We start from the raw sequence: 21,654 nt of genomic DNA on the forward strand, positions 1-21,654 counted from the left end.
CGGCCTAAAAGAAGCGGAACGCAGTGAGCTGGGGCCGGTTTCCCTGCCGGATTGAAAGGCTGCGTGCACCGAGAGTCGCGGGAGCAGCGTTTCGGTGTCCCCTGCTCCCGCGACATGGCCTTCAACTTTGGGGCTCCGTCGGGTACCTCGGGCACCGCTGCAGCCTCCGCGGCCCCCGCGGGTGAGTGATCCCCTTGGACCTTCTCCTGGGGAGGAGAGGCCTCTGGTTCGCCCCCTCGGCCCAGACTTTCCAGCTTGGATCTCATGCCGGCGCGGAGACTTTAGGGGCATCGGAAAAGGGCGGGCGGCTGCAGAGCGGGCCGAGGCGGCTGCGAGGAGGCCGGAGGGGCGCTCGAGGCCCGTCCCGGAGCTCGCACGCCGCGCTTGGGTCCCCGCAGAGCCCTATCCTCGGGTTCGCTCCCCTCGCCGGGGAGTCGGGCCGGAAGAGACCGGAGCGCGGCTGCCCTCATCCCTTGCTGGAGACCCGCCCTCCACTCCCCAAGCAGCCTCCGGGACCGGCGGGAACGCTCGCGTGGTTCCCGCTGCTGGGAGGATAGGGCTGGGGCGGCCCGGGCTGCTGCCTCGCTGCTCCCTGGGTCCCACTGGTTCCCAGCCCCGGAGGGTCGGGAGTTCTGGCCCTGGCCCTTTGGTCCTTGTTTCGGGACTTCACGCTCCTGCTCCTTTCTACTGACCCCACCTCCTCCTTTTTCTTAACTGGTTTCAAGCAAAGTCAAGTTTGTCTTTGTTCACTTCTGTGAAATCTCCTGCTGATTCTTCTAATCCTTATCTTGCTTTCTTCTTTTTCTTCTTCTCCCACCCCCTTTTAAAATTTTGTTTGTTTCTTTGCCTACACGCCTATCAGGATTTGGTGGGCTTGAGACTGCCAACTCCACCGCCAGTGGGTTTAATTTTGGGGGTTTCGGATTAACTGCTAATCCTGCAGTGAACTTTAATATTGGGAATTTCGGTGTTTCTACTACCTCGGCGACTCCTTTCAATTTTGGTAACAGTCTGGCAAGTGCAGGTAGATACTGCGGGTTGTATGTGTAACTAGTGTTGGGAGCCGGAGTCCAAGAATATTTTGTGGTTCCTAGAGTTCGAGAAAGAACACCAATTTGTCTTAATAAGACAAGGAAACTCATTTCATAACGTCTTATCAAAAAACATTTGTCTCAAGATTTGACTCTCTTGAAGGATTTGGTTTGGGGAAGTCTTACAAGTTAGAATGTTAAATTTGCATTTAATTGAATAGAATATACCATAGAAGTGATAAGAACTTGGAATGGATTATTATTTTGAGTCGAATATACCTTCCAAATTATTAGGTACTTCCAACGTATAAGCTCAGCAGTCAGTCCCACTTTGCTGGGATTCTTGGACTCCTGCATTTTTTCATTTTCCTTCATCTTTCATTGGAATTTAATTGGATTGTCCTTGTGTTTCCCAAGAGAAACAAGTCTTATACGAACAGCAGTAACATATTGTTTTTTCATCTATGTAATAGCAGCAATAATACTAATATATTTCTTTGATCAACTCAGCTGACTAGGATACATTTCTACAAGATATTAATTATAGAAAGAACCCCCAATTCTTCCGTGGATTTTTTCAGAAATGACCAGAGAGCAGTTTTATTGTCACATGGCATTGAGATGTGACTGGTGGGCTAAATATCTTTGCATTCAAAAGATAATTAGGAAGATTTTGGAATCTGGACTGTTTGAAGCTCACTGGAAATTTTGCAAATCACAAACTAAAATTCATGTGCATATATATAAATTTAAAATTGGTCTATGTGTGCTTTACATACAATGACCCTATAGAAAAGTCTTCTGCTGCTCGTATATGAATTTATGGTCCATATTCTCTTACATTATGCTACTTATGCCCATGCCAATTATATGCATTTGGTAAACATTATTTCCTAAGACATATTTGGGAAGTCTGGTATTTTGTGCAGTGATTTGTTACTACAGTGTGAATGTCACCTTGGCATCTGATTTCAAAACATTTTGAAGAATACTTGAAAATTCCAAAGATAAAATAATCCATTATCATTAAGATATATTTAAAGCGATCACATATCACTGTTTGGTATATTTACTTTTCCCTGTTTGCTTAAAATTGGCACTGGGTAAAACAAACATTATTTCAAAACTTGTGTATCCGAGCAAAGGCACCCAGCTCATAATTCAGTAACAGTAAATAAACATGTTGGTTTTGCTTGATTTCATGTTCATTTGGAGTTACCACTGTTTTGAGTTGTGATAACTGTTTTAACTACTTCTATAAATGTTTAACTTTGGCTTCAGCAAAAGCTGATAGAAATTCTTGTTTACTTTTATATCCTTTTGTATCCTTGCAGATCCACTACTGTTAATGAACATTTTTGGTATTATGGAGCATGATAAGATACTGTTTTTATTGTGTAGCCAATTCACAATATATCTTAGTTGTTCTCTGGTTATAAAGAGTGATGAGAAGGAGTAAGAACAATGTTTAATACTTTAGGTGATTTTTATCAAAATGTTTGTAGTTTGCAGTACTGCAATACAGTCTACAAGTAAATAAGTACTTGGTTGTGCCTGCATACAATCATGCAGTCTATTCTTGAGTAATTTTTCAAATCAGAAATATATAATTAATATCAGAGTGTTGGGTTTTTTTTTCTTCTTGCACTTGTATGTCACAGTATTGTTGCATATCTGTCTCTTATATCAGAAATGAGATTAAAAATTAAAAACCGAGAAATCCTGTAGCATAACCGAGAGAGCACTCACTAATGGTTCAAACATTTGTCATAGAAGTCTTTTTGGCACCACACTGGTAATCAGGTGGACTGACAATAAGCAAACAACCATAAAACAATTTTAGACTGGGAGCATTCCATTCCATTCCAATATCAAGTTAGATAAGGTTAAGATTAATTTCATCTCTAGACTTATCTAAAAGTGAACTTTGAATGTCTGTCGGAGTTGCCAGATGGTATTGCAGAGCCCTGTGATACCTCTGCGCTCCCCTGCCACTGCTTTCCACTAGGGTTTTTTTTCTCTCATTTCTTCCTTCAAGAAACACATTCTTGTTGTAAAGAGGTAAGTTGTTTTGGTGCGTTTCCTTTGAAAAGTTGCTTAGTCTTGATGGACACTAAGTAGAAATATAAGATAAAGTAGAATATAAACTAATTCATCAAATGAGTTGCAAACAATTGAATTAGGGTTTTAAATTCTGTAAGTCTCACATAGAAAATCTAGATCTCCTCTTTCTCTTGGGAAAAATGGGGTTATATACTACTACTAAACTACCATTCTCCTGTAGCAGTAATGTGCTGGAATTTAGGAACAGTTGCCATTTTTAAAACTGTTCACACTAAACAGTTTCACCAGTTGGTAAACACCCAGTCTATTCACTTCTTAATGTTACCAGCATAAATCTTTTAGGCATTTGAATTTACAACCCCCACTCTCTAAGTACACATATAGTCATTTTAGAGTTTGTTAAACATGGCAATAGGCTTAATGTGTTTTCTCAGCTGTAACTGTTAATCACCCATTAGTTGAAAGGTATATACTTCATTGTGGTATTTCTGTTTTAAATACTTAGTCGCTGATTTCTTGTGACATATTGATTTCTTAATTAGTACTACAGTTTTTAAAATATTGACATTGAAACTAGAGAAAGGAAAAATTAGATCAATAGATTTTGTTTTTTCAAATTATTTTGTAAGTAATTGCTACATATAAAAGAAATTACCTGTTATGCGTGTAACAGATTCCTTCTATTTTATTTGTCCTTTTTTAATTAGGTGGATTTGGAGGATTCGGGACAACATCTACCACAGCAGGTTCTGCATTCAGCTTTTCTGCTCCAACCAACACAGGCACTACAGGTAAGAGGACATCTTCAGTCATTTGTAGAAGTAAATGAGCTAAAGGTTAGTTTGGCTTTTTTTAACTTGAGCAACTTCAATTTTTCATTCAAAGGACTCTTTGGTGGCACTCAGAACAAGGGTTTTGGATTTGGTACTGGTTTTGGCACAACTGGAACTAGTACTGGTTTGGGTACTGGTTTGGGAACTGGACTGGGATTTGGAGGATTTAACACACAGCAGCAGCAAACTAGTAAGTATAAGAGGTCTTCATCTTTTTTCAAACATACAGCCGTAACAGTATAGCTAAAGTTGTTGAGTGCACTGTTCCAGCAATTCAGTGGTTACCTTTTGTTTTAAGAATTATAAATACAGGATTTCAAGAGCTACTTCTCATGTTTATATGTGATCATAGGAACTGGGGAGAAGAGTGGTTGGCATGATTAGAGTTATAAGGCCTCTGTGTTTAGTACCATTCCATTAAAAATTATTTGTTGCTAAAAATAGTACAAATACAGAAAACTGCACAGAAGGACAGCTTAAAGAATTACATATAAAGTGAATGCCCTTGTAAGCAAGGCCCATGCCATGGTGTGGGCCCTGGCCAGCCACTTCTGAGGCCCTCCACATTCCCCTCCCAGTCACTTCCCCGTCACAGGAACTACATGGTCCTGTCTCTTCTGGTGATCATCTCCTCACTCTTTTATAGTTTTATCACTCAAGTGTATTAACAGTATTGTCTTGTCTTACATCTCTGTAAGTTCTTTTATTAGCTTTTTTTTTCAATTTGTTGAAGAATTCAGGTAATTCGTTCTGTAGAGTTCAGTGTGGACTTACTGATTGCACTCCTGTGGTATAGTTCAGCATATTCCTTTGTGTTTTGTATTTCTTCTAACTTGGGTTATACCCCAGTCCACTTTTTTCCCCTACCTTATTATTTAGTAGTACTAATTGCTTTGCAGCTCATCTTCCCCTGTCTTTGCCCCAGAGATTTTGCACATGCTATTTATCTTTGCCCCATCTATGTGTTCTGACTACTTCCTTTAGGCTTTAGCTGAAGCTCTGATGGGGCAGCTTTCTTTTAACCTCCCTCCCTCGGGCTTGATTAGTTCCCCCAGTTAGTACTCTAAAAGTCTCTGTACTTCTCTGAGGCACTTACCACAATATTTACTGTTTGTTTGATGAGCTCAGTCTGTTGAAAGAACCTTTCTTGTTTGCTGCTATATCCTTAGTATTTAGCTCTATGTCTGACACTTAGTGGGTGCTCAATAAATATTTGTTGAATTAATACATGGTAAGTAAATGAATAAAAAGTATGTCTGTATATGTGTATGATATATAAAACCGGAAGAGACTGTATTATCAAGAAATCTGAGAAGATCTTTTCAAGGAGAATGTGTGTTCAGTGAAAGTTGAAGAATTTGAGTTCCTTAGTGCCTTCCTGCTAGTGAACTTTGAGTAGACTGTTGTGGTTGTAATCCAGTGTGAAGTGTGAAAAGTAAAAGGGAAGCCGAATGCAAATCAGTGTAAATCATAGTTAATCTCATTTAAAAGTTGAGGAAGATGAAGCCTAGGACTTTCTTGGCCAGGGCTACAGAGGGAGCTTCTACTAAACTGGGATTCAAGTCTTCTGACTTCTATTCTAGTCCAGTTCTTTGCAATTTTCATATATGCCTGTTGGGGAATTAATACTCCTCCTCTGGAGGGTAATAGGAGCCCTTCTCCAGACCTGTAGAAGCCCCTTTGACCTGTGTACTTAGCAATCTTTACAGCTGAAAGAAAATTTAAATACCATTTAATACAGTGGTCCTAAAACTCAGGTTATTTGGTATAGCTTCATGATTTTTCTCTTTATTTATGTACTATTTGTATTATTGTTTAAGAATTTTCTGTAAATCAATTTACTTTTAAACATTAACTACATTTACTTTAAAAAAACAATTTGTACCACTGCTATAAATGGAAAACTAGTTAATCACTTATTATAAAGACAAGATAATCAAAATTAAGTACAAAAAAACCACAATATTAATAAATCCTAGCTAGATAAAATTTTTGTCTTAAGCTGCATAGAAGGCTTGTTCTTTCCTTTGTTAGAAAATGAGATAACAAGTGTCATAAAGCCTTAAAGGCATACTACCCTCAAACTGAGACATTTTATAAAATATTAGACAATTTAAAGAGTAGTTTTTGCTCTGTGAATTAGTTCATTTAGTGATTCAGCTGTTGCTTGAAAGCTGTACTTTCATGTCTCAGGGGTACTTATTTGTCTTGAACTGGGAAATATTGATCTGATCTAACAACTTCTCACACTCTGTTGAGGAAATCGTAGCACAGAGAGGCTAAGTAACTTGCCCAATGTTACATAGCCAGCTAAAGCTTTAGTTCGGAATCCTGATGTTTAGTCCATTTGTTGTTCTTTTTTACCATATATTTCTTTATAATAGAAGGAAAGTGTTTTTAAGCTGATGTTGATATAAAATTGTTATAATGATTCTTTTACTTATTTTGTGTCCTCCAATTTGCATTTATTTTACAAATATAACAGCAACAAAGGTTGTTTAAAAACAATTCTGCAACTTCACAAACTTTACTTTTCCATATCCATATGCATTGTGTGTGTGTGTGTGTGTGTGTGTGTGTGCGCACGTGTGTATGGGCACGTGCCTAACAACAGAAGAAGTTTGTGTTCTGGTCATGAAATTAATATTAAGATGGTATCATTAGAAAAGTAAGCTTAACATTATGAGGACTGTCCTAGTGTATTAGTTTCCTCATGTTGCCATAACAAAGTGTCACAAACTTAGTGGCTTAGGACAACAAATATTTATTATCTTACAGTTCTCCAGATAAGAAATTCATAAATGGGTTTCCTTGGGCTAAAATCAAGTTAATGGCAGGGCTGTGTTACTTCTAGAGGTGCTAAAGGAAAAATCTATTCTCTTGCTTCGTTCATCTTCTAGAGTCTGCATTTCTTGGCCTGTAGCCCTTTCCTCCCATTTTCAAAGCCAGCAGCATAGGCATCTTCAAATCTCACTTTGACTCTGACCTCCCTCTTGTCTTTTAAGGACCCTTGTGATTATGGTGAACCCACTCTAATAATCCAGGGCAATCTAAATGTAATCTCTTAATTTAATTATATCTGCAAAGTCCCTTTTGCTGTGTACGGTAACATATATACAGGTTCTAGGGATTAGGATGTGGGCATTCTTGGTGAGGGCATTATTCTGCCTCCTGTACCTAACATCTGAATTGATTGATTCTCTTTCTGAAGTACTAATTTTTGGGTACATTTTTAGCATTAGGTGGTCTCTTCAGTCAGCCTGCACAAGCTCCTACCCAGTCCAACCAACTGATAAATACTGCAAGTGCTCTTTCTGCTCCAACATTATTGGGAGATGAGAGAGATGCTATTTTGGCAAAATGGAATCAGCTGCAGGCCTTTTGGGGAACAGGAAAAGGATACTTTAACAATAACATTCCACCAGTGGACTTCACACAAGAAAATCCTTTTTGCCGATTTAAGGTATTAATACTGCTTTTGATTTTCACTTAAAATATGTGTAAGAACAATTGTGTGGTTTTTAGTACTCCTTGAACATGGTACAGTTATACTTCTTGTTTTAAAAAGTATGGAAATTATGAAATTGAAGTGATTTCTAACATATGTATGATTAAAGGTGACCAGAATATGATGGAAGGAAGGTGTGACTAGAATAAAATTTATACCTGGGGAAAAAATGTTAACAGAACAGGAGTGGTCTGCTTGGTACCTGTAAAGGCAAGACCCGAAAGCAGAATTTAGTGGTGATCATCTTAACATTGTCTGGGAAATTATACCCTTACTGCAGGTAGGAGTATCTGTTCTGCTTGGCACATATAATTCTGTTGTCACTATTGTAGCTGGATGGGAAAGCTGTTAAAACAGTATAGTCTGTTTTTTTGTGATTCCATGCCTACCAAACAACCTTCTTATTTGAATTAGACTTCTCAGAGATTCTATTCATCAGCCAGCAGGAGTAGGTTAGCTTGGCAATGTGTTTTTTTAATAACAAATTAATGTATTGCAATCCAGTTTATACTTCAGCCTCTTTTGAGTTTTGTTGGCCTATGTCATCATTCTCTTAAACCTAATCAGTGTGTACATAAGCCCAGGTTTGGAGCTGCAGGGCTGAGGATCAGACCCTTGAGCATGGTTAAACAACAAAAGTAACCAGCCTGTCGTGTTAGAGAACATATCTTTATCTCATCACCCTAACAAAATGAAAGCAGCATAACTTATGAGTATATATAGTTGAAATTTTAATATTTCTGTTTAGTGACTGAGAGATATACAGTAGACCTAGGTTGAATATAAGAATTTAATTTTTTTAAGTTGATATATAACATACATATGGTAAAATATGTAAAGAATTAATCTAGAGTAAATTTAAATCCTTTTTTAAAAATTGCATTATAAAGTGATGACAATAGAGAAAAGGCTTCTATCTAAAAGCAATTCTTCAGAAAGGTATAAAGTTTTCTATTACCTGAAATCATAAAATGATGCAGACATTCTTTATAGTATTTCTAATTATTGTACTTTATAAGTATTAATTTAGTAAATCATTTTTTTTTTATTTTGTTATCCTTAATCTACAATTACATGAAGAACATTATGTTTACTAGGGTCCCCCCTTCACCAAGTTCCCCCCACAAACCCCATTCCAGTACTGTCCATCAGCATAGTAAGATGCTGTAGAATCACCACTTGTCTTCTCTGTGTTGCACAGCCCTCCCTATGCCCCCCTCCAATATTATACATGCTAATCATAATACCCCCTTTCTTTTGCCCAGCCCTTATCCCTTCCTTCCCTCCCATCCTCCCCAGTCCCTTTCCCTTTGGTAACTGTTAGTCCATTCTTGGGTTCTGTGATTCTGCTGCTGTTTTGTTCCTTGAGTTTTTCTTTGTTCTTATACTCCACATATGAGTGAAGTCATTTGTTATTTGTCTTTCTCCGCCTGGCTTATTTCACTGAGCATAATACCCTCTAGCTCCGTCCATGTTGTTGCAAATGGTAGGAATCTTTTTTTTTTTTCTTGAGAGGGCATCTCTCATATTTATTGATCTAATGATTGTTAACAACAATAAAATTCTGTATGGGGGAGTCAATGCTCAATGCACAATCATTAAACAACCCCCGGCCTAATTCTCATCAGTCTCCAATCTTCTGAAACATAACGAACAAGTTCTTACATGGTGAACAAATTCTTACATAGTGAGTAAGTGCTTACATGGTGAACAGTACAAGGGCAGTCATCACAAAAACTTTCGGTTTTGATCACTCATTATTAACTATAAACAATCAGGTCAAATATGAATATTTGTTTGATTTTTATACATGATTTATATGTGAATCCCACACTTCTCCCTTTATTGTTATTATTATTATTTTTTTTTAAATAAAATGCTGAAGTGGTAGGTAGATGCAAGATAAAGGTAGAAAACATAGTTTAGTGTTGTAAGAGAGCAAATGTAGATGATCAGGTGTGTGCCTGTAGACTATGTGCTAATCCAAGCTAGACAAGGGCAATAATACATCCACGGATGCAGACGATTTCTCTCAAAACGGGGGGTGAAGTTCTAAGCCTCACCTCTGTTGATCCTCAATTTCTCACCTGATGGCCCCTCTGCGACTATGCCTGTCTTAGGTTGTTCCTCCCTTGAGGAATCTTACCCATCTCTGGCTAACCAGTCATCTTCCGGGGCCATACAGGGAAATGTAAAGTTGGTAAGTGAGAGAGAAGCCATATTGTTTGAAAAGCTTAGCTTTTTACTTCTTTGCAGATTTATGCCCTGTGGCTTCTATGCCCAGCATTTGTCTTGAGGTATCTTTACCACTTGGAGGAGTTATGATACTCGGTGAATTCGATATGAGGCACAAATTCTATTTAAGGGTTGTAATTAGGAAGGAAGGAATCATTTTTTTATATATCTGAAACTTATGATTCCATGAGTCATACAGTAAAATTAATTACATTTTGGTCCATGACTTCTGTAGTCATTCTTGCAGTGACATGCATAGCTGTATCAAGAGTGTTGAGAAACACCCAACAATAATGGATATCAGAATTTTTCAGAGGAGAAAGCTGTTTAGTTTTCTACTGAGGAGGGAAGTTTAATTTCACTCTGTAAGTTTATGTTAGTTATTCTTGGCTAATATAGTTTCTTTTTATAATTATGTGACCCCTTAGGGCACAGAGTGGAGAGAAAGATCATTATTCTCTTCATTTACCAGACATCAAGTTGTTTTCCCTATTTTAGTGGACACTAAGCTGTTAATATTAAACATCTGATTTTAGGTCTGTACATATTTCTGATACCATTTATTTTGTCATTCCACAGGCAGTAGGTTATAGTTGTATGCCCAATAACAAAGAAGAAGATGGGCTAGTGGTTTTAGTTTTCAACAAAAAAGAAACAGATATTCGAAGCCAGCAACAGCAGTTGGTAGAATCATTGCATAAGGTTTTGGGAGGAAACCAGACCCTTACTGTAAATGTAGAAGGTATTAAAACATTGCCAGATGACCAGTAAGTATACATTAAATAAACTATTTATTCCTGTGTACCTTGGTCCAAAAAAGTGATCAACAGTGTTTTATTGATAAAGCACAAATTAAATCTCCAGACAGAATGTTATTTCTCAGCTAGTAATTATTCAGTATTTATAAAAATATTTATTTAAAAGGTTTTTTCTTAATCTTCAGTTTCTTATTAGATGCTAATAATTTCTTAGATGTTTCAGTCAGAAACAGGAAGAAACATTAAACATTAATCATGACTGTGCAAATCAAAGGCCACAAAAAAATTATTAGAAAGTTTAAACTGATTACTATTTTTGTTCATTCATGGATAAATATGATTGATGTCCTATGTGTAATTTTCATACTTAGTGGCAAGTATGCAACAGTCCATGACTCTTGTAGTCATTTTTATAGTGCCTTGCTAAGTTGTATCAACAGTGTTCAGAAACACCTAACAATAATGGTATCAAAATTTTTAAGAGGAGAAAGCTTTTTAGTTTTGTGTTGAAGAGGAAAGTTTAATTTCAGTCTAGAGGTTTGTTATTCTTGGATAAAATAGTTTCTCTTTATAATTGTGTTACATTTACGGATATTTGAGGATAGAAAAATTATTAGTGAGATATAATAACTGAAACCCAATTTTACTTCTTGGTCTTAATTGCAATGAAACAACCCACAAGCTTCAACAGATTCTTCAAAGTACTACACTATTCCAGAAAAAAATCGTATTTGTTTACATAGGACTTTGCAGCTAAGCAAATCTTTTACAGGTATTACCTTATTTGCCTATCTCATTTTAACTTCTATCATTTAAGCTGATTTGCAAGTGAATGTAACATTAAAAAAAACAATTCTTTATTTTCCAAGATTTAAGGGTAAAAATATTTTAATTCCCTTCTAAAACAACCATTTCTGGATTCAACTAGCACCCTTCTAAAATCACATGCTGCATTGATATTTGGGCTATGAGTTAATGTGATCTATATTTTATAACTTGGTTATTTCTCCCTCAGGACGGAAGTGGTCATTTATGTTGTTGAGCGTTCTCCAAATGGTACTTCAAGAAGAGTCCCAACTACAACATTATATGCCCATTTTGAACAAACCAATATAAAAACACAGTTGCAGCAACTTGGTGTAACCCTTTCTATGACTAGAACAGAACTTTCTCCTGCACAGATCAAACAGCTTTTACAGAATCCTCCTGCTGGTATGTTTATCAAGTCATAGAGTTGAGGAAATGAAAAATTTAGAAATGCATGCTTCCTCTTTTGTGGGAGATGTTTATTGGTTATTAATGTTAATAAAACTAGTATCAGCTATAATATGCCTGCTTATTTGGGGCATAGTACTGCATCTTACTGTATTTTTACTCATTTCATGTTTTTATTATGTAGCTGTGTTTGTTAGAAATTTTGAGAAATGGTGAACTAAAGAAAATAGTCCATAATCCATTTGCCCAAAGGTAATTCACTCAATATTTTTTTTATCTCCCACCGAAGTAACTATTGTTAATTTATTGTACTCTATTAGTCCTTTATCTGTTGTTATATGTACATGGAAGTCCTTAAAAAAAGTATTCTGCATGATACATTTACTGCAACTTGCCTTTTTACTTACCGTATTTCTTAATACTATCCGTGTCTTAGTACATGAAGGTTAAGTCTTACTGTTTTTAAAAACTACATGAATACCATGGATGAATCTCTTTTTACTTAACTTCTAGGTCAGTTCCACCTTTTCGCTATTATAAACTATGCAACAATTAACATCCTTGTGTCTTAGAACACATGGGTGTGTATTTTTGTAGAAGTGATCTCTGGTAATGAAATTTTTGAGTCAAGATTATGTGTACTCTTTGTATTGTTAGATACTGCGGAAGAACTGCTCTCCAGTGCAAGTTCTGCCATTTACATTCATAACAGGAATGTGTTACTTTTATCTTTTTTTTTTTAATACTTTGTCATTGTACTCTGTTTCTGCCAACAATGGAGATTATCAGTCTTTTTAATTTTGCCACTCCAGCCACAAATTAATACTTACTTTCATTTGCATTTCCTTGATTACTGGTAAAGTTGGGAATGTTTTTCTATGTTTATTAGCCATGTGTTTATATTTTTTGTGAATTACCTATTCATGTGTTTGCCTGTTTTCTATTAGATTTTTGTCTTTCTGATCTATAGGAGCTCTTCCTATATTCTGGAGGTTAATCTATTATCTTCTATGTTATAGGTATTTCTTTTCAGTCTCCACTTCTTTTTTTAGCCTTATTCTATAAAAAATTTTTATTTTTGTAGTAGTCATACTTGACAGTCATTTTTCATTACAGTCTGGGTTTTGTGTCCTACTTTAGTAAGGCCTTTCCATACAATAGAAAAACGGAAAAAATTTCTTACAGAAAAAATATTTCTTCTTTGTGGTAGGTGTTGATCCTATTATCTGGGAACAAGCCAAGGTGGATAACCCTGATTCTGAAAAGTAAGTGTATCTTCATTTCATTTTCATATAAGAACTAATATTGGCTCCAGGGGAGGCAAACATATAAATTATAATTCTTAAATTTGAGGTGGGTTTACTTTCAGTTTCATTGGTTTCTAAAGAGTGCTGACTGTTGCAAGGTGGCATAGTGTGGAAACATTGAAATCTGAGTACCAGTCCCCTAATTTTACTTGTGTTTAGTAACGCAATTTTTGAATGAACTGTATTTCCTCCTTTGTAAACTAGGGAGGTTGGGTAAAATCTCTGTGGTGTAAACATTGCTGATTTCATAGTCTTAGATCTGCCTTCAAACCCTAGAAATTTAATTGAAGATATATGACTGTTACTATGAAAACCTTAACTTCTTGTATTTTGTAGTAATAGGCTTCAGGTCTGAAAATTGACCACTTGCATTTCTTCAGGTTAATTCCTGTACCAATGGTGGGTTTCAAAGAACTTCTTCGAAGACTGAAGGTTCAAGATCAGATGACTAAGCAGCATCAAACCAGATTAGAAGTAAGCATTTAGCTCCATTCTCTGTCCCTGGGAGTGGTAAAAGTGATTATTGACATTGTTTTTTTTTACCATATGTGTTACTATTTTGTTTTACAGGGAAACAATATAGTGTGCACTGCAAATTAGCAGTTATAGTTTTATACAACTACTTTATTATAGAGCCTCCAAAATCATGTATGGTTGATGTATTTTAATAATGGATTTAGAATTGTTGGCTTAGCATATTAATTAGACTACCATTTCCACTTCCAGCCAGAGAATGATTATTTTCTTTATTAAAGACTTTTACTTATGGAGCCTTATGAAAATGAACACTATAATTAGGATTCTTTATGTTGTCATACTATTTTGTTATAAAAGTTAATAAAGCAAATTTTAATTATTTAGTGCTTAAGTCTACTTAATGTTTTATAAAGTAGACTTTTGTAATCAAATACCTAAAGGTTCTTAAAGGTCACCTCCAGATTCTCTTCTATGGAATTCCTGATGAGGTACTCATTCAGACTCTTGAGTAGTGAGAAGTTCACTGTTTTATGAAGCAGCCCATTTCATTGTCAGCTCTAATTGATAAAAATTCTCTTACATTTGATCCGGTATCTGCCTTACTATAATTTACTGTCATTCTCTTTAGTATTGCTTTGTAGGTAATCACTGCTTCTTATGACAGCCCTACAGATACATGAACATCATAATAATTCTTCCTTTTTAGTGTTCTCTAGCTAAAAATTCCAGCATGGTTTTGCATGTGACATGATCTCCAGACTCTTCATTATCTTAGGCTAGACACACTGCATTTATAAGTATCACTTTAAATGAGTTGGTATAAATGAAGCCTGGCCAAAACTTGTCAAAGGAAGGCCAAAGAGGTTACTACTTTTCTTTATTTTTGTCAGTCTTGATAGAGGTTTGTGGGTTTTACTGACCTTTTCAAACAAGCTTGTGATGTCGTTGATTTTTCTTCTAGTTTTTGGGTTATAATTTCATTAACTTCAGTTCCTAACCACTTACTTTATTCTACTTGCTTGCTTGGGTTTTTCCTTCTTTTTCTAGTTTCTTAATGCTGTTAATTTCCATCTAAGCACTGCTTTACTTGAATTCCACAAATTTTGATAATGTATTTTCATCTTTGATCCATTCAAAATATTTCCTAATTTCCCTTGAGAGTTATATTTGATTATTGGAAATACAACTTCTATATAATCCATTAGTCAAAGAATCAATTGTTGGGAGTTAATCCTGTTATGTTGTTGATTTCTAGTCTAATTCTATTATGGTCAGAGAACTTTGTATGATCTTTTAACTTTGTTAATATTTTTAGCCCACTTGCCTTTGAAAGTAATGTGTATTTTGCTGTTCTTTGGTGAAGTTTTCTATTAATGTCAGTGAGATCCAGTTGGTAGACTGTTCAGTTTTTCTATATTTTTTATTTTTCTGTCTACTAGTTCTTTTTTCTTTTTTATTGTATGATTAATATACAATCACATCAGCATGAACAACATTGTCGTTACTAGATTCCCCCCAATATCAAGTCCTCACCACATAATCTATTGCAGTCACTGTCCATCAGCATAGTAAGATGCTGTAGAATCACTACCTGTCCTCTCTGTGCTGTACAGCCTTCCCCGTGCCCCACACACACACATTATGCATGCTGATCGTAAGGCCCCCTTTCTTTCCCCCCCATCACCCTTAATCTCTCCCTTCCCACCCATCCTCCCTGGTCCCTTTCCCTTTGGTAACTGTTAGTCCCTTCTTGGGTTCTGTTAGAAGCTCTTCAGTTTGATGTAGTACCACTTGTTCATTTTTGCTTTTGTTTCCCTTGCCCCGGGGAGATATGCTCATGAAGAAGTTACTCATATTTATATTCGAGAGAGTTTTGCCTATGTTTTCTTCTTAGAGTTTAATGGTTTCATGACTTACATTCAGGTTTTTGATCCATTTTGGGTTTACTTTTATGTATGGAGTTAGTAATCCAGTTTCATTCACTTACATATGGCTGTCCAGTTTTGCCTACACCAGCTGTTGAAGAGGCTGTCATTTTCCCACTGTTTATCCATGGCTCGTTTATCATATATTAATTGACTATATGCTTGGGTTAATATCTGGACTCTCTATTCTGTTCCACTGGTCTGTCGGTCTGTTCTTGTGCCAGTACCAAATTGTCTTGATTACTGTGGCTTTGTAGTAGAACAGACCCACAGACCAGTGGAACAGAATAGAGACTCTAGACATTAATCCAAACATATATGGTCAGTTAATATTCGATAAAGGAGCCATGGACATACAATGGGGTAAATGACAGTCTCTTCAACAGATGGTGCTGGCAGACTGGACAGCTACATGTAAGGGAATGAAACTGGATCACTGTCTAACCCCATACACAAAAGTAAATTCAAAATGGATCAAAGACCTGAATGTAAGTCATGAAACCATAAAACTCTTAGAAAAAAACATAGGCAAAAATCTCTTGGATGTGAACATTAGCAACTTCTTCATGAATATATCTCCCCAGGCAAGGAAAACAAAAGCAAAAATGAACAAGTAGGACTATATCAAGCTGAAAAGCTTCTGTACAGCAAAGGACACCATCAATAGAACAAAAAGCTACCCTACAGTATGGGAGAATATTTTCGTAAATGACAGATCTGATAAAGGATTGACATCCAAAATATATAAAGAGCTCACGTTCCTCAACAAACAAAAAGCAAATAATCCAATTAAAAAATGGGCAGAGGAGCTGAATAGACAGTTCTCCAAAGAAGAAATTCAGATGGCCAACATACACATGAAAAGATGCGCCACATCGCTAGTTATCAGAGAAATGCAAATTAAAACCACAATGAGATATCACCTCACACCAGTAAGGATGGCCACCATCCAAAAGACAAACAACAACAAATGTTGGCAAGGTTGCGGAGAAAGGTGAACCCTCCTACACTGCTGGTGGAAATGTAAATTAGTTCAAGCATTGTGGAAAGCAATGTGGAGGTTCCTCAAAATGCTCAGAATAGACTTACCATTTGACCCAGGAATTCCACTTCTAGGAATTTACCCTAAGGATGCAGCACTCCAGTTTGAAAAAGACAGATGCACCCCTATTTTTATCACTGCACTATTTACAATAGCCAAGAAATGGAAGCAACCTAAGTGTCCATCAGTAGATGAATGGATAAAGAAGATGTAGTACGTATACACAATAGAATATTATTCAACCATAAGAAGAAAACAAATCCTACCATTTGCAACAACATGGATGGACCTAGAGGGTATTATGCTCAGTGAAATAAGCCAAGCGGAGAAAGACAAATACCAAATGATTTCACTCATATGTGGAGTATAAGAACAAAGAAAAACTGCAGGAACAAAACAGCAGCAGAATCACAGAACCCAACAATGGACTAACAGTTACCAAAGGGAAAGAGACTGGGAAGAATGGGAGGGTAGGGAGAGATAAGAGCGGGGAAGAAGAAAGGGGTATTATGATTAGCATGTATAATGTGGGGAGTGGGGAAAAGGGGAGGGCTTTGCAACACAGAGAAGACAAGTAGTGATTCTACAACATCTTACTATGCTGATAGACAGTGACTGGGTTTGTAGGGGAAACTTGGGGTAGGGGAGAGCCTAGTAAACATAATGTTCAAAAAAATAATAAATTGAAAAAAAAAGAGAACTGAAGTTTGCAGCTATAATTGTGAATTTGTCTTTTTCTCCTTTCAGTTCTGTCAGTTTTTGTCTCATGTATTTTGAAGGTCTGTTGTTAGTTCCATATGTATCTAGGATAACTACATTTTCTTAGAAAATTTAATTTTTATTATTATATACTGTCCTTCTTTATCCCTGATAGTTTTCTTTCTGAAGTCCACTTTCTGTGATATTAACATAAAGCCACTTTAGCTTTCATATGACTAGTGTTTGTATATATTTTTCTATCCTTTTTACTTCTGAACTACCTGTATCATGTATATATATATATACTTTTTTTTGAGCAACATTGTGGTTACTAGACTTCCCCCATTATCAAGTCCTCACCACATACTCCATTACAGTCACTGTCTATTAGCTTAGTAAAATGCTATAGCGTCACTACTTGTCTTCTCCTTGCTATACCTTCCCCATGACCCCTCCCTTCCTACCTACTCTCCACAGTCCCTTTCCCTTTGGTAACTGTTAGTCCATTCTTGGGTTCTGTGACTCTGCTGCTGTTTTGTTCCTTCAGTTTTTCTTTTTTCTTATATTCCACAGATGAGTGAAATCATTTGGTACTTGTCTTTCTTGGTCTGGCTTATTTCACTGGGCATAATACCCTCTAGCTCCATCCATGTTGCAAATGGTAGGATTTGTTTTCTTTTTATGACTGAATAATATTCCATTGTGTATATGTATATATGTACCACATCTTCTTTATCCATTCATCTACTGATGGACACTTAGTTTGCTTCCATTTCTTGGCTATTGTAAATAGTGCAGCGATAAACATAGGGGTGCATCTGTCTTTTTCAAACTGGAGTGCTGCATCCTTAGGGTAAATTCCTAGAAGTGGAATTCCTGGGTCAAATGATATTTCTAGTTTTAGTTTTTTGAGTAACCTCCATACTGCTTTCCACAATGGTTGAACTAATTTACACTCCCACCAGCAGTATAGGAGGGTTCCCATTTCTCCACATCCTTGCCAGCATTTGTTGTTCTTGTATCATATTTTTAGTGGGTTTCTGGAGTGAGTGAGTTTGGATTTAGGTCTACCATTTTAATGGTGGTATGTTACCTGTGTTTTTTTTTTTTTTCTGCTTTTGGGTTATTTGGACATTTTTTAGCATTTAAGTTATTGTCAATCCAACTATCCATTTTTTTAGTGTTTGCTCTAGGGCAGTACTTCTCAGTGCTGGGTTGTGGTAGTGGTGGTGATTTTACCCCTTGGGGCACATTTGTCAATGTCTGGAGACTTATTGCCAGGGAGTGCTACAGGCATTGTGCAGGTAGAGGCCAGGATGCTGATAATAATACAATGTACAGGACAGTGTCCCTGCAACAAAAAATTATCTGGCCCAAATTAATGTAGTAGTATGCCCTTAGCCATGATTTTGTATTCTGCAGTTTCAGTTACCTGCAGTCAGCAGTGGTCTAGAACAGCTGATCTTCCTTCTGACATCCTCAGGTCAGCAATAGCCTACTATGTCACAGTGCCTGTGTCAGCCATCTCACTTCATCTCATCAACCAGGCATCTTATCATCTCACATTATTACAAGAAGTGTGGGTATAATAAGATATTTTGTAAATACCACATTCACTTTTGTTACATTATGTTGTTATAATATTCTATTTTAGAATTATTGTTAATCTCTTACTGTGCCTAATTTTTTATAAATTTTATCATAGGTATGTATATAGGAGAAAACAATGTGTGTACATGTATAGGGTTTGGTACTATCTGCAGTTTCAGTGTCCCCTGAAGGTATTGGGTCATACCTGCTGTGGATAAGGGGAGACTACAGTAGTGCTAAAGTTGAGAAATGCTTCTCTAGATATTATAATGTATTTCCTTACACCAGAGCTAATAGGCTCTTCTTGGAGCTGTCAGCATTATACTCACTTCCAGGTTTGGGGCTCTGCTGAAAGCAGACAGGGAGATAGGTGCCTGAGGGGAAAAAATGGGTAAACTCACCAATTCAGTGGTACTTCAAATTCAAGTCTTCTTCCCTGATCCTCTTGCCACTGTTTTTCAGATGGCTGCCCATGCAGTCTGTTCAATTTCCATAGCTATATTCACTGGGAGAGAAAGAGTGGCATGTACAATTGACCCTTGAGCATGGGTCTAAACTGTGTGGGTACACTTAGTCAGAGAGTCTTTTCAGTAAATATATTGGAAAAATTTTTAGAGGTTTATGACAATTTGAAAAAACATTCTCTATTTTCTAGGTTATTTGACTGTAAAAATACAGTATATAATATAATATACAAAATATGTGTTAATCAACTGTTAACAGTTAAGGCTTCAGTCAACGGTAGGCTATTAGTCTAGTTTTTGAGGAGTCAAAGCTAATAGGTGGGTTTTTTAGCATGTTGGGGTTTGCTGTCCCTTCATCCCCACTTTGTTCCAGGGTCAGCTGTACTTTTGACCCTTTACAAAATTGTTTATATCTTTTGCCAATTTTCCTGTTGGGTTCCATATCTTTTCTTCATTGAATTCAAGAGTTCATCATTTACTCTAGATTTTAATCCCTACTTTTTATTACAAATATTTACCTCCTCATCTCTCTGCTAACTCTGTCTTTGGTGTCCTTAGTTGAACAGAAACCATATATTAAGGTATGTTTTCATAAAAACAGTAGAAAAATACATTTTAATTTTAATGTAATGATATTCCATCAGTTTTTTTGCCTTGTGTTTTCTTTTTGGGAATTTACTCAAGAAGCCATTTTTCAGCCTGAGGTCTAAGAGTCTCATGCATTATTTTTCTAATATTTTAGAGTATAACCTTTCACATTTGGATCTTCTGTCCTCATGGAATTCAACTTTGTATATAGTAAGTGGTATGAACCCAACTTTATTCTTCTCTAAATAGTGGGTCAATTTTTCTAAAGTCATCCACAAAAATACTGGTATTTTCCTTAATGATTTATCAAAACATTTATTAATCCAAGTTCCCATATATATATATGATGGTATAGTCTATTCTTTAAATCAGTTTTTTTACTTTCATGACTTTATATCTTAATACATGGTGGAGAGAAAGAATTGCCAGTCTTTGTTGTTCTTTTCAGAGTTTTTAAGCTCTTTATGGATCTTTACTCTTCTGTAATGTAGTTTTAGAGTCAGGTTGCCCAAATGCTAGAATTTTAGTTGCAAGTCCATTAAATGTGTAACTTGTAGAGAATTACATCTTAATATTGAAGTCTTCACAATGTGTTGTTTCTTAACTCATTTAGATCTTTTATATCCTCTGAAAGTTTTAAAATATTGTTTTAAAATCTTGTTTTCTTGGATTTTAATTCCTATGTTGTTTTAGTGTACGTAAGTAGTACTGTGAATAGTAATGTTTCTTTTTTTCTTAGCTATTGCTGGTATAGAAGAACACTATATAATTACTGTACCTGGAAGCCCTCTGACTCTTCACAGACTGGGATGGGGTAGTGCCTAGGTTACATAATATAAAAAACGTGGCCACATAATTTTGTCCCATCAGCATGGCCTGCCACTGGAAACTTCCCTTTAAAAGATGGCATGTGCAAATGGCCATGTTGAAATGTCTTGTACCATCTTCTTTATACTCTTTCTTATAACATCTCAACAGAAGCCAATGCCATAGAATTAGGAAAGGAACAATGATAGAATTCTGATTGGGAAGCTTTAATAAAATGGGATATTATCTCACAGTCTATAAGGTTAACTTCATAAGGCAGAACAGTGGAACTTCAGGTCAGGCAAAAAGCAAGTCAAAGATCCAGAAGCTTAAAAATGTATTCGGTTGTATAATTAATGTCCTTCATTTTTCCCTCCACTCTGGTCACTCCAAAATATTCTATAATAATTAATACTGAATCATACTGTACTTTCCAGATGTAGTTACATTTAATTGTCTACAGAAGCCCCTCCTGGAGTCACTTTATAGATCTTAACTTTTTCCATTCATGGCCTGGTTGTGGGTTTTAGAGCTCTAAAGAAATCTTTAAATGGTCTTCTTAATTTTTAGGTGTTTCCAAGGGAAGAAATACAAAGCCAGATTTAAAGGGGAAGTTTCTATTTTGAGAGATGACTGTAGAGGCCATCTTACAATTAGACTTGGTATGTAGGCAAAACTGATAAATAGTTGTGATAGCTATTCTTGATTTACCTTAAGATTTTTTTTAAACAGATCATATCTGAAGATATTAGCGAATTGCAGAAGAATCAAACTACAACTATGGCCAAAATTGCACAATACAAGAGGAAACTCATGGACCTTTCCCACAGAACCTTACAGGTAGTAGTTTGGAATTTTTTTTCAATATTTGTAAGATTATATATGTCTTAGTAACTCTAAATAGGGATTTTTGCAATACAACAAACAGACTAAAAGGAAATAAAAGCCTGAAACTGAAAGTACCAAACTTTCTCAGTAAAATCTAGAAGTTGGAAGAGAGGTCTTACAGGATTGGGTGGAAAACATTAAAATATTCTAAAATTCACATCTTAATGAGAGCGTGGTGGGGGAAGCAGTGAGGAAATAAGTCATCCTGGTGCACGAAAAGCAT

At 36.2% G+C, this 21,654-nt stretch overlaps 1 protein-coding gene across 3 annotated transcripts in view; it reads left to right on the plus strand.

Annotated features, from left to right (window-relative positions):
* The window catches only part of NUP54 (nucleoporin 54), a 28,248-nt gene continuing 6,594 nt past the window's right edge, over positions 1-21,654 (plus strand). Inside the window, exons 1-9 of one of the 3 annotated variants that reach the window (XM_037003272.2) lie at positions 1-181; positions 3,803-3,886; positions 3,981-4,118; positions 7,165-7,391; positions 10,251-10,438; positions 11,445-11,641; positions 12,855-12,909; positions 13,332-13,425; positions 21,276-21,383. In XM_037003272.2, the coding sequence (XP_036859167.1) occupies positions 115-181; positions 3,803-3,886; positions 3,981-4,118; positions 7,165-7,391; positions 10,251-10,438; positions 11,445-11,641; positions 12,855-12,909; positions 13,332-13,425; positions 21,276-21,383 (1,158 nt within the window). In that variant the 5' untranslated portion in view covers positions 1-114. The remainder of the gene's footprint in view (positions 182-3,802; positions 3,887-3,980; positions 4,119-7,164; positions 7,392-10,250; positions 10,439-11,444; positions 11,642-12,854; positions 12,910-13,331; positions 13,426-21,275; positions 21,384-21,654) is intronic. The other 2 variants (XM_037003271.2, XM_037003273.2) reach the window with 2 other exon arrangements.

This window comes from Manis javanica, chromosome 5, assembly GCF_040802235.1.
Source record: "Manis javanica isolate MJ-LG chromosome 5, MJ_LKY, whole genome shotgun sequence".
Taxonomy (NCBI): domain Eukaryota; kingdom Metazoa; phylum Chordata; class Mammalia; order Pholidota; family Manidae; genus Manis; species Manis javanica.